Source organism: Protopterus annectens, chromosome 7.part0 (genome assembly GCF_019279795.1).
Source record: "Protopterus annectens isolate FY-2018-M chromosome 7.part0, PAN1.0, whole genome shotgun sequence".
NCBI classification, from domain to species: domain Eukaryota; kingdom Metazoa; phylum Chordata; order Ceratodontiformes; family Protopteridae; genus Protopterus; species Protopterus annectens.
Genome location: NC_056739.1, coordinates 859,563,752 through 859,576,321, shown reverse-complemented (window position 1 = coordinate 859,576,321; position 12,570 = coordinate 859,563,752). Strand labels below are relative to the sequence as shown.

At 39.0% G+C, this 12,570-nt stretch overlaps 1 protein-coding gene across 1 annotated transcript in view; it reads left to right on the top strand.

The window, feature by feature from the left end:
* The window catches only part of IPPK (inositol-pentakisphosphate 2-kinase), an 828,159-nt gene that overhangs the window by 316,400 nt on the left and 499,189 nt on the right, over positions 1 to 12,570 (top strand). Inside the window, exon 7 of the mRNA XM_044077413.1 lies at positions 3,209 to 3,267. Within this exon, the coding sequence (XP_043933348.1) occupies positions 3,209 to 3,267 (59 nt within the window). The remainder of the gene's footprint in view (positions 1 to 3,208; positions 3,268 to 12,570) is intronic.

Sequence of the window (12,570 nt, the reverse complement as noted above, 5' to 3'; positions counted from 1 at the left end):
GTACAGCTTGTGCAGTAAGTGCTTATTAAACTGTACTGTTTCAGTTGTCTCACAGCTGTAGCATCTCAGGAGGGGGGTAGTGTTAGTACTATTCCATTTTACACTCTGTCTTTTTAAAGTGGTAACTGTTGTGTATTTTGGTGTACAAAAGTTTACAAGTACATCTCGTTTCATGTCATATTAACAGATTTTAAGTGTTCTTGAAAAAAGAATGTTTAAGCACAGTGGTTCAAAACTGCATAGTGCATATGTGCCTTTTACAGGGCAGTGAATTCAAAAGGCCAGAGTTCTATAGATATGGGCTTATGCTATCAGCATTGTTAGAACTGATCAGCATAGCTTATCTGTTATCCGGTTGTGTTATGAAATATTTGGGTTATAAATGTATTTGCTGTTTTAAATGACAGGGGTGAGCGTACTGTGTAAAGATGGTAATGAGAAAGTAGGAGGACCTAACCATTTTGTATAGGTCCTGTTTGCATCTACGTGGAGACGTTTGTCTTTGTGTACCTTGGTTTATTCCTGCAACACACTGCACTTAGTATATTGTTGTAGTGATCGTAAATATTTGCACTCCTTAGATCGTCTTCATCTGACAGCCACCAGACACACAGTTATATGGCAAAAAAATGGATAAATGTAGTTTCCTTTCCCCTGGTTAACTCTAGTAGAGGGAGGGAAAACTTTTTATAGTGGAGATGGAGAGCCCTCAAGTGGTTAAAGTGAATATTACTGTTTTATAGCCTTTTAAAAATGTTTGTTACCTTATGAAGCAGTAGCTTATATAAGCACTTGTTTGTTTACTTTATTTACTACAAAATAGACTTGCGTGGGGATGATGTTCCAAAAATGTGTAATAGGAAAGACTGAAGTTAGGACAGTAATTATTTAGTGACTGCACAAGTACTTAAATTAATTAGTTAACCTAATTGTCAATTGGGTTGAGGCCTATTTTTGGTGGAGACCAGAGGTCATTGTTAAGTAGCGCATCCTGAAGGCTTCAGAGTAGCAAGCAAAACCTAAATTTATTCCTCATCTAGTGTTGTATGTGACAGATGCATAAATAGTCAAATGTGACAGCCCGCCAAGTTAATGGATAAGTCAAAGTCATCAAATCACTTTGTGTACTAGAATGATTTTTCCCCTTCTTTCCTGCAGATTTTCGCCCTCTCTTTACCTGCCAACTATAAACACTGCCTCATTCCGACATTGCTTTGTCCAAGGAGTGCCATTTTCCAGGTAGCCAGGAGGGTGCTTTGTGTTCTTTTTGGCATCCCAGCAGTGAGAGGTTTATTGTTTTGAGGCATGACCCCTCCTGGTGTGGTGATATAAGTATTTTTATCACAGCAAGGGCTTCCTATGCACCACTGTATGTGTGCTTGTTCATATGCAAGGGCTACTGTTACTGACATGTCTTTTTTGTACTAGTGGTTGATGTCCAGGAGAGAAATTCTTCAGCAGTGTTTGTTATTACTACGGGGTATGTAGACACCTATTATGCATATGTTCTTGTGATGAATCATTAAACTGCATGTTGCTAATCCATTTAATTACATGAAGAAATAAAAGCCTACCTTAAGGGCTACCACCTTGTTGGCTCCTCTGTTATAGTTAATGCAAAACTGCAAAAAAAAAGATCAAAGCTATGTAGTGCAGTGGTGGTACTGTGATGTGGACAGAATCCAGGCTGCAAATGAGAGAGTAGTGAGTTTTCAGTAATGTAGGTAAGAACTTGGGATTGTATACACTAAGTATTTTAGATGGGGAGACAGGATGGCTGTGGGCCATACATACATACATATACTTTGAAAGTTGGCCAAGTCAGTCTTAGTACTTGCTGGTTGCAGATCAGGCTGTAAGGAACATGATGCACAATTAGGACCTGCTATATGGAATCAACTACATACAGACAAAAAAAATGAAGCTTCAGAAACATTAATAAAAATCCTAAGAGTTTCCTTCTGGAAATAACTAAGTGCTTCCAAGGCAAGTTAATGTGGGCAAGTTATTAGGGTAGGTAATCTAATCATCCCTCGTGTATGTACTTGTGCATAAAATATCTATGAAAAAGACTGCATAAGCCTGTTATAGGTTCATAAGTAAGTATTGGGATTTCTGACCTTGCAGACCATTTTAAGCCTAGCCAAGTTCCATTTTTTTTTGCTCAAACTAAGCTGTCCCATTTAGTGAGAAATTATCCTTGCCCATCCCATGGTCAGTAGTTGTATATTACCGCTAAGGAGAAAAACTGGAATCATACTATAGATAGTATGAGGGGACACTTGCATGGGATAAAGCATTCAGGATCTGCCTCTGTCTGTTAATACAGGGAGCAGTCTTTGGGTTAGTTTTCTGTTCCCTATCCATAGATCCAGGTTGCATATAAATATGTATTGGGATGAACTTTGTTTGGTGGATGGATAGTGGCTTCCAGAGCAGCAGTACCCTCTGCGAGATCCCTAGTCAGAGTATTTCTGATGCCATTTAACATATTGTAATTGCAACTCATTCACTCTACAGCATTGAGGAAACTTTTTCATGTATAACTATGATATAATTTGATGTGCTGTAAACTTTTTGCTATCTCAGTTTGATGTACTAAGTCTGTTTACTGTACTATTTGCATTTGTTTTATTTACTCCACGTTGCATAGCAATTTTACAGTACTTTGATGCTGATTTTTCCTTTAGTTCTGTACTGATTTTCTGCTGTACTTTTCTAATGATTTTTCAATGTACTTTTTTGCCCACGTCACAAATGAAAAGGGTCAATAGACCTGATCACTTACTGGTTATTAAATTGTACATTGATAAAAGATAAAATAGATACTTTGTGCATTATGCTCCAGGAGTTGGTAATGTTTTTTTTTTTTTTTTAATTCAGAAGTAGCAGGTGATCAGAGCTGCTGCTGTTTATGAATACTTAGAAGTTGTGCTTCTGATTTAGCCAAGGACAGTATTTTTAATTCATGTTAATGTTTGCTGTTTGACATTGGCTGTATGTTAACATGATACTTGGCCACTTTCTACATTTTCATTACTGTTGTCACAGCCATTTATTTAATCATATTGTTAAACTCGAGTTGTCCTTCTAGACAGCATATTATGAAACGCAGAAGAGTGAGTTGTTTAAGCTGCTGAGCATGTTTAATAGCATTCTAGTGTGTGTTTCCTGCATGTTTAATCAAGAATATTTATGTATTTTACAGATAGCAAATGGAAAATGGAAGAGGATCAGCAAATATTGCCCTCTTGATCTTTTCTCAGGGTAAGTAATTTATTATTTGCTATGCATCTTACTGTAATCAATCCAAATCAGCAGCTGGCAGTTGCATGGATGCAACCATTTGTCTTGCCAAAGTGTTAACTTGAAAATATATTCTCATGGTAAAAAGACTTGCATAGCTTATGTGCCAGTTGTGATGTGTCTGTCTGTGAGATATTCAGAATCTGTGAGTTTACTACAGATTCCAAGTGAAAAAAAGATATTGTAAGTCCCAAAAACTGAAAATAACCATGAAAATATCCCCACACAAATTCTTTACAGAAACTATCCAAGCCCTTGCAAATAACCAACGTTATAACAATATCCCCACCTCTGCAAATATACCCACCACCAGTCACAATAAACAACTGCCCCTACTTTAGCTTCCACCCAGAACCAACCAAATCCATTGAAAAACTAGTCTTAAATCTCAAACCAGCTTCTCTAGCCACCATAAATAGCCGCAGAAGCCATAGCATATCCCATCTCCATCTTAATAAACAGATCCATCTCTGAGTGTACACTACCCCAGCTATGGAAAATATCACATATCATCCCACTATACAAAGGGGGTACCTCCTGAACTCAATAACTACCGCCCTATAGCCATACTATCCCCATTGTCTAAAATTTTAGAGAGGGTAATACACAAGCAACTAATGCAATACCTCCTAGATAATAAGCTACTAGCAACACAACAACATGGCTTTAGACCCTTCCACAGCACCACCACCGTGCTTACAGCATTTACCAACATCATCAACAGAAACAATGGACTCTTTGTATCCGTCACATTCCTAGACTTATCCAAAGCACATGATGTGGTTAACCATGCAAAACTCCTTCACTCACTATCCACTCTAAACCTTACCATCCCTGCCATCTCCTGGTTTAAAAACTACCTAGAGGGAAGGCAACAAGCTGTAATGTGGCAAAACCAACTCTCTCCCTCCCTGCCAGTTTCCCTAGGGGGTACCACAAGGCTCCATCCTGGGACCACTGCTTTTTACCCTCTTCACCAATCAGCTCCCATCCAGTATTCCCAAAGCCTCAATAGTACGATATGCAGATGATACCACCATAATATGCGCAGCCAAAACAGTTGACCTCCTTCACTGCCAAACACAAGAATGCTTTTCCCTAACAGCAACTTGGATCACCAAACAAAACTTAATTCTGAACCCAGGTAAAACAAAACTGCTACTCTTTAGCTTCCACAGAACCAGACCTCCCTCGGATAGTTTCATCATCTCCTCTAATAACAATATCACAATCACCCCCACCAATCATACCAAGCTGCTAGGGGTTGAAATAGATAATCACCTTAGATTTGACTTACATATTTCCGCAACCATAAAAAAAGTACATAAAAAACTTGGTCTTCTCTATCGCAATAAAAAAATTTCTCACCGACCACTCCAAAATTGCAATAGAAGGACTCTCATGTTATCCGCCTTACTGTATGCCTCCCCCGTACTTACAAATCTCCGCAAATCTGACCTAAACAAACTTGATAGTTGTTGTTATAATAAGATAGCTAAATTCGCTACAACCTCACTCATCAGAACACACCACTGTGACTGCCTAAAAACTGGCTAGAACTACCATTACTACTACAACTCAATCAACTGTCATTAGCCCACAAAATAATACATTACTCTGATGACACCCCAGCTCTACAAAATCTTCTTCAACCCTATACCACTACCAGAACCTTAAGGTCTAGCACACAAAACCTCCTCAAAGTAACCAAATTTAACAATGAGGCTGGTAAGTCTGTCTACAGCCGCTACATATCAAAAACCTGGAACTCTCTTCCTGCCCATATAATTGAAAGCAAATCCCCGACCCAGTTCAAGAAACTAGTCCAAACTCACTTCATGAATAACAGACTGTGCTCCTGCATCCCCCCTGGCTAATATCTCATTTCTGGAATGTCACCTTACTTAATTAAGACTGTCAAACCAACCAAGTCAGGACTCTGTACCCACTTAAGACTGTTAAACAGTTGCACAACCTGACTCTCTAGTGGTTATTGTAAACTATCCCTGGAATATTGTGCTTTCTACTATCTCCTAAAGTTAATACCTATAGTACCAAGTATACGTATCCTAACTTTTAAAACAGCCTATATCATGTTGATGTCCTTCACATCTGTATCCAGAAACAGCTGCTCTCATGGATCTTTTCTTCTTCTCTTTTTCTTTCCTTTGAAAGTAAACTATGCCAGGAATATCATGCTTGGTGATATCTTCAAACGTTAATATTATATAGTAACAAATGAATGTATCCTATCGTCTAAGAAATATTGTATGTCAAAGTCTTGTCTTTACATTTTTGTCTGTGATAAATTGTACTCTTGGAGCTTTTCTCCACGCGTCTCCACTGAAAATGGACTTGTATCCAGTTGGACTCTCCCGGTCAACAAATGTAAAATAAATAAATAGGACTGCATTCTGTAACATAAATGCATACCTGTGTCTTTGGTGATTTCCGGTGAGTTTTACCTTCATTTTTAATGCACTTTTTATAGCTGTTCTTTAATGAGAAAATGAAGCATAGCTTATCTTTGAGTGTGTGCACAGGCAAGCATTTTTGAATAACTGTCTTGCTCCATAGCAGATTTTGCACAACAGTTAAACCTTTAGTGGTTCGGCAGGTAGCATGTGTGCCTTTGACAGGAGAATCAGATGGTCAGGTGCTTAGATTCATGCTCCAGTATTGACAGTGCAGTGCTTTTAAGTTATTTAAGACATAAATACCCAAACAGTAATAGAAAAGAAAGAAACCATATTAACACGTTTCCCTTTACAAACTTTATACATTACATACTTTTTTCCTTTATAACTGCCATTCAGTCCACAGTTACAAAAGTTGTTCAATTCTTGCTTTCCTTTGGACCTCACTCCCTCTCCTCCTGAACACATATCCCACTTCCATCTTTTTACAATATTCAGTACTTCAAATACAGTTGGTTTTGATTTCTAGTTACTGCTTTTTGGCAGCCAACAGAAATAAACTTAAGACCTTACTATGTGTAGGCAGTTCAGATCCTGTGCCCCCACTGAAAGCAATTATTTCCTGTACTTTCCAAGATGGCTGCACATTTTAACAGCTTAACTACGGCTCTCCCAGTTTGAAAACAGAAGCTGAGAAAGTTATTTTGCCAACTTAAGTAAAATTCAATTACTAGCTAGTAAGTACACTGCATGGATGCCTGAAATGAAGAAACTAAGAGAGCCTGAAAGAAAATCTACAAGAAAGGTGAAGAGAATCCACTGACTGGTAAGAATTCACTGTGCATCATGCAGAAGAGAAACAGTTTTTCCAGTAATCAGGCAATGTCATGATACAGGTGAGAGATGCAAGCTGCTGTATCAATTCTTCAAAATATTTTTCCTAGAAGATCAAAGTCTAGGCTAAAGAGGAAATGTAAAAGTTTGTCCAGCAAAAAAAAAAAAAAAAAGAGCCATCAAGCAGAAAGGGATTTTGCTTTTCCTTCTTCTGATAAAGTACACAGAGAGACTTGGCCAGGGAAACCTTTTTCACTGCTTCAAAGGAAAATGATTGATAGAGAAAAGCACAGGAGCTGACTAGAAGAATTGGCAATACCATGGAAGTGATCTGTAATCTGGAGCTAAATAGGAAAAAGACCAATAACACTGGAATTTAGTGAATAAATGTGAGACTACAAGGCATCGTTTGCATTTGTGAAATATGACTGTCTAACAATAAGTGGAAAGAATGGACTTTTGTTGACTCTGTTAAGCTTGTGATGAACTGAAAATGATTTGCTTCACTTTGTGTCACTAAAGTTTGGAATGACTCTGAGGGGAAAGGAAAAAAGAAAAAGGTAACTAAGTAAAACTTTTTTTCTTAACAGTATTTTTTGAAACTGACAATATAGATTGCTTATTTTATAGTAAATTATTTTTAGTTCTTGTATCCGATAAAGTTATTAAAGTAAACATTTGGTATTAAGAAATGTAGGTATTAAAGTACAAAAAAGAGAAGAAAAGATATACAAAGTCATGTTTTAAGTTAAGAGGCTGTAATCTTAGGTTGTTGAAATGGAACATAGGGTGTAAACACAGATCTTAATGTAGGTAGAAGTAATACGTTGTCTTATTACTTTTGCATAGGTGAATGTCTTAAGACCCTTGGTTTAATCTAATAAAATTTTTAAGTGAAAACTAGTAAAAATGAGAACACCAAATATAATGAGAAATTTTTCTTTATCAATAAATGTTTCAGCTTGTCTTTCAGGCTGCGACAGAGGACTACATTTTTCTGTTTTTATCTCTTACTTTTGCATGGAGACAAGGGGATAAAAAGAACAATACAAGACAGAAGACTAGTTTTTTCAAGACTAAAAGTTAATGATTTCTTAAATTATGCAAGTAGTTATCACAACTGGGGGGAGGAGGTATAAAGATACAAAAAAAATGAACAGACACCAATTAGTAAAGTAGAAGCGCAGGCAATAATATGCATCATAGCATGGATAACCTCATTTTCAGGTTAATTAGGGCCTGAGTTAATGGCTGTCTTTTTGGCACAAATGTTTCTTTGAGGAGAGTTTAACTTCATTATTTGAAGAAGTACATAGCTGTGTGTTTGTATTAAGTTAACAGTTTATGGGGTGTTCCAGGGTGTGTTTGTTTTTCTGTTTTAAAGTTTTTTATGAAAACAAAACATCTTGTAAAATGTAACATAAGTTCCAATGTTGATAATAAAAAAAAAATGCATAAAGGATCAACATGACATACATTCTTCTTCTTTCAGCTTTTCCCGGTTAGGGGTCGCCACAGCGGATCACCTGTCCGCTCATGATTGGCAGTGGAGTTTTACGGTGTTGAGTTGCCAGCCCGGCGCCCAACCTTCCACAGAAGGCACACACACACATGCATGCACTCACACCTAGGGCCAATTTAGAGTGTCCAGTCCACCTAAAGCATGTCTTTGGGATGTGGGAGGAAACCGGAGCACCTGGTGAAAACCCACGCGACCACAGGGAGGACATGTAGACTCCGCACAGAAGGCACCCCAGCCAAGGATCGAATTGAAGAACCTCTTGCTGTGAGGTGGCAACGCTAACCGCTGCACCACCGTGGCCACCCATTAACATGACAGACATTAATGGGTGCATATATCACAAAAGCTGGAAATAGACATTTAAAAAAAGCATAATTTAGTGGGAATAATGATGTCTTATAATGACAACTCTTCCCATGTTATCTTGGATTGTATATGGTCTCACAGGTATAGACAAAAAGTAAAGGACACTTAATTGTATTAAGAACTAAACGGTGTAAATAGTAATGCTACAGGAGACACATTTGGAAAGAAGTGCGCATGTGAATTTGATAAATAAAGGATTTCATGATGGATATTCTGCAGAATATTGGGAACAAAGGAAAAGAGGAGTACTTGTATTCATTTCTAGAGGAGTTCCAATAATAATATAAGAGGGGGGGGAAGCTAATAAAGGCAGACTTGTAGTAAGGGGCTACTAGCAAAGAATGAAAATTATGCTGGTATATATTTATTTTGTACCCAAAACTGCTGTTTTGGAGCTTAAAATTTGGGAGAAATAACTTTCATCTAGAAATATTATGGAAGACAGTCAAATACACCAAGGTTAGAGGTAGATGAGACTCAACAATGGTCAGTCAAGATAAGAGGAAATGAGATAATGGTGATGTATACCCAATCTACAGGAAAGTCTTCAGGAATACGTGGTATTCTGATGGAAGTTTGGAAGCTTGGAGGGAAGAAAGTGATAAAAATCTAGAAGGTTTTGTTAAACAGTATTTTTAAAAAGAGGGGAGCCACCACTATACTGGAAAAAAAACTGGTGATGGTCAGTAACTCCCAAGATGGTAAAGGCCCATCTAATCCAGTTTCATATAGGCCTATTTCAGTTTTAAACCATGATTATAAAGTGGTTGTAATGTATAAAATAATGGCAGAGGTGATGCCAAAATTGATGGATAATGGACCATTGTGGTTTAGTGAAAGGGAGGCAAACATTTAGCAACATTAATAGAACAATAATGAGCCAGAGGCAATCAGAATGAAAGAAAATACCGCTGTTATTGGTGGGTCTTGACACAGAGAAAGCATTCAACACAGTAAGTTAGGATTTTGAGTAAGGCATTGGAAGCCTTTGCATTTCCTGATACAATAGTAAGGTTAATTAGAGGGATGTATGAGGGATCAGAGGCAAAAATCAAAGTGGGAGAGTTCTCTGGTAAGTTTTATATGAACAGAGGAACCAAGCGGGGGTGCCTTCTTTCCCTTAATTTTCATTATATTTAGAACCATTGGCAAAGAAAATAACACTGAGCAATTCAAGGATATAATTGGTATGGTATTCAAGAAAAGTTTGCTTTATTTGCAGATATAATTTTGTACATGATGGAAACAGAAAAGGATATCTCAATGTTATGGAATACTCTGAGACAGTTCCAGCTTTTTTGGGGGATATAAAATTAATAAAGGTTAAACAAAAGCTTTTGCTGTAAGCTATGTACCAATACATGAATTGGTCCAGCAATACCTATATTTATGGGGACATGATAAATTGCTGTGTTTAGGAGTTTGGATTAAAAAGGATTTGGTTATGGCAGCCTAAAGACTAAACAAAAGATAATGCAAAACTGGGAAACTAGGTTTATGTAAAGGTCATGCATATTTTTATCAATCTGAGGAAAAGTTGTGGATAGTAATTAATAGAGTTGAATTTTATTTGGGAGGAGAAGATGGCAAGAGTCGAGAGGGATAAGATGATCCTCCCAAAGAGGTTTAGAATTACTTGATTTGAAGAGATATTTTGGAGCTACACACATAAGGCTCTTTACGTAACACAAGTAGAAAGGTACAATTCAAAGTGAAAAGGGATGATGATTAAGCCGGGGAGGTGGTAATTCAAGAAGTAAGGAAAGGATGCGATTTTGGAAGCAGATCCTTAAGGAGAATGAGTCCTACAGAGTACTATATTCGTAAAGAGGCAGAGAACGTATGCTGATATCTAATCCAAAATGGGGAATGGAGAAAGGAGATTCTGCTGATATGGATGACTGCAATTAAGTGTACAGAAAATAGACGAGGGGTTGGAATTTCCTGGAGGAAGATGGCAAAAAAAAACAAGGTATGGGTAACAAATAATTGGAGAAGGGAAGGTAATAGAATGAGAAAAGACAAGGAAGACATTGGATTACAGACTAGTGATAACCTTAGGATCTGATATTGTCCTTTTCATCCTTCCTCAGGAATGGGTCTAGGACCCAATCCTTGGATCCAACTCAGCCACTTTTACAAGACTTGGATCAGAATCTCGAGCAGCTCCCTCTACCCATAATGCCCTATTCTATCCCAACTCTTCCAATTTCATTTGCCGCCATTGGAACAAGATTGCAAAATGAATCAGGAGCATGCGAGTTTGCTGTTTTGTCTATATTTCTCAAAAAATTGGTATCTTTGAATTAATAATGGTTACTGTTCTCTCCTCCTCCCTATATTTGTTTCTAGCAGTTCACTGGCTTTAGGGTGTCTTTATTTCCTATCCTTCTTATTTCTAAAACTCTGTATAAAAAACTTCTGTGGGTTTATAGATGTTTTTGTTTGGTATTGGTTCTACAATTTGAGCTACTTTTACAGCATTAACCTCTGACTTGGTTTAGTGTTGGGTGTTCTCCAGTGCGGCGTTTTAGGCCTACTTTTTTGTATAGATACTGTAGGTTTGCTGTTCTTGTGTATAGTTCTTTATTAACTTTGTGGATATGTCTGAGAAGCTTGGTTTTAAGAAATGCACTTCTTGTGGGCATAAGATCCCCAGTTACGATGCCCATAAGAAGTGCATTTATTGGCAAGGGCCAGAGCATCTCAAGTTGAACTGTGAAGTATGCACCTTGTTTAACCCCAAGGCCCTTTCCGACCAATGCAGTAAATTAATAATGTTTACTTCCTGTTTCCTCTTCTACGGCTCAACCCCCCCCCCCCCAAATCTCAGCATGGCTCCTTAGAATCCAAGAAGTGAGCCCTGTAAAGGTCTCGGTGTCGCTTGTCAGAGCTGCCTGTAAAACATGGAAAGACTTTGGATCCGACCTCTTCAGATCTGAAGACCATAGCGCCTCCCTCGGATCCACAGGCCGCTTTAGATCTGACAGGTGTCATTACCATCACTTGCTCTCCCATGCCATCCATTTCCTACTCTGATCCCAGACCCTTGGATCTGACAGCTAGGAGCAAGTCACCGAAATGGCTTTGAAACCTTTTTTCTCTAGCTCTGCCTGCTTTGCTGTTTCATACCTCAAAGAAGCAGTCTAGACCAGCATCTGTGGCATCATCTAGATCTTTTAAAAGCGTGACAGAGGCAGATAAAGACAGGATGTTGTAGCCATTCCTTAAGGCTGTGATCCAGATGGGGGTCTTGCCAGTTCAGTCCCCTCCCAGGTCTGTGAGTGTTCCTTCCCAGCTGATACTATCTTCTTCTCTGATCTGACCCACAGTTCCTGAGTCCCATGATCCAAGATCTCCAAGATTGTGTCTGATCTGAGGAAGCTCCTTCCTAAACTCTGACGATATCCCTGACCAATCCTGCTCGATATCTTTGGACTAAAGTGGGTCTTGAATCTGAGAGGTCGGCTCAGAGTTTGAGGGGTTTGGGTCAGCTCCTACTTTGTGGGATCCTTCCCTTCAGTGCCTCTGCCCTGGACAGCTCTGGTCCAATTCTCTCTGGAGTGCTTGGATCCAGGGTTGGCCCCGTCCTTCCTTTGGCTGCCTTGGCTATGAGGAGGGGGGAGAGGTTTCTCCAGGTCCATCAGCTTTCCAGGTAGTAGAAAAGGGTGTTCTTTCTACATAGACAGCCTTCCTGTCCAGTCTCAGATCCTATCTCTCTCCCCTTGTCGGGTCCAAGCTCTGAGCCCATAGTATCTGCTCTTTGGGGGCAGCCAGTGCAAGAAAACATCCACACATGTCCCCCAGAGGGTTTCCCCCTTTCTTTCAACACCTCTCCTGAGCACCCCGCGGAAGAGGGCGTGTAAGTGGAGGCACATAGGTTCACCTTTGGAGTCTCTTACAGAAGACACCAGTTTTGCGGGAGAAGGATCACCACCTTACAATGTCTCCATCAGGGACATCCTGGAAATCCTCAAACAGAAAGGTGGCTGGTCTTCCCAAATTCCTCCTTCCGAGGAATCTGTGTTCCTGGATGATTTTGCAACTGGCCCATATACATCTTGGGTGACCCCCCCCCCCCCCCAGCAGATCAACTTATTGACCTGGTTACTCGCCAGGCTTGGA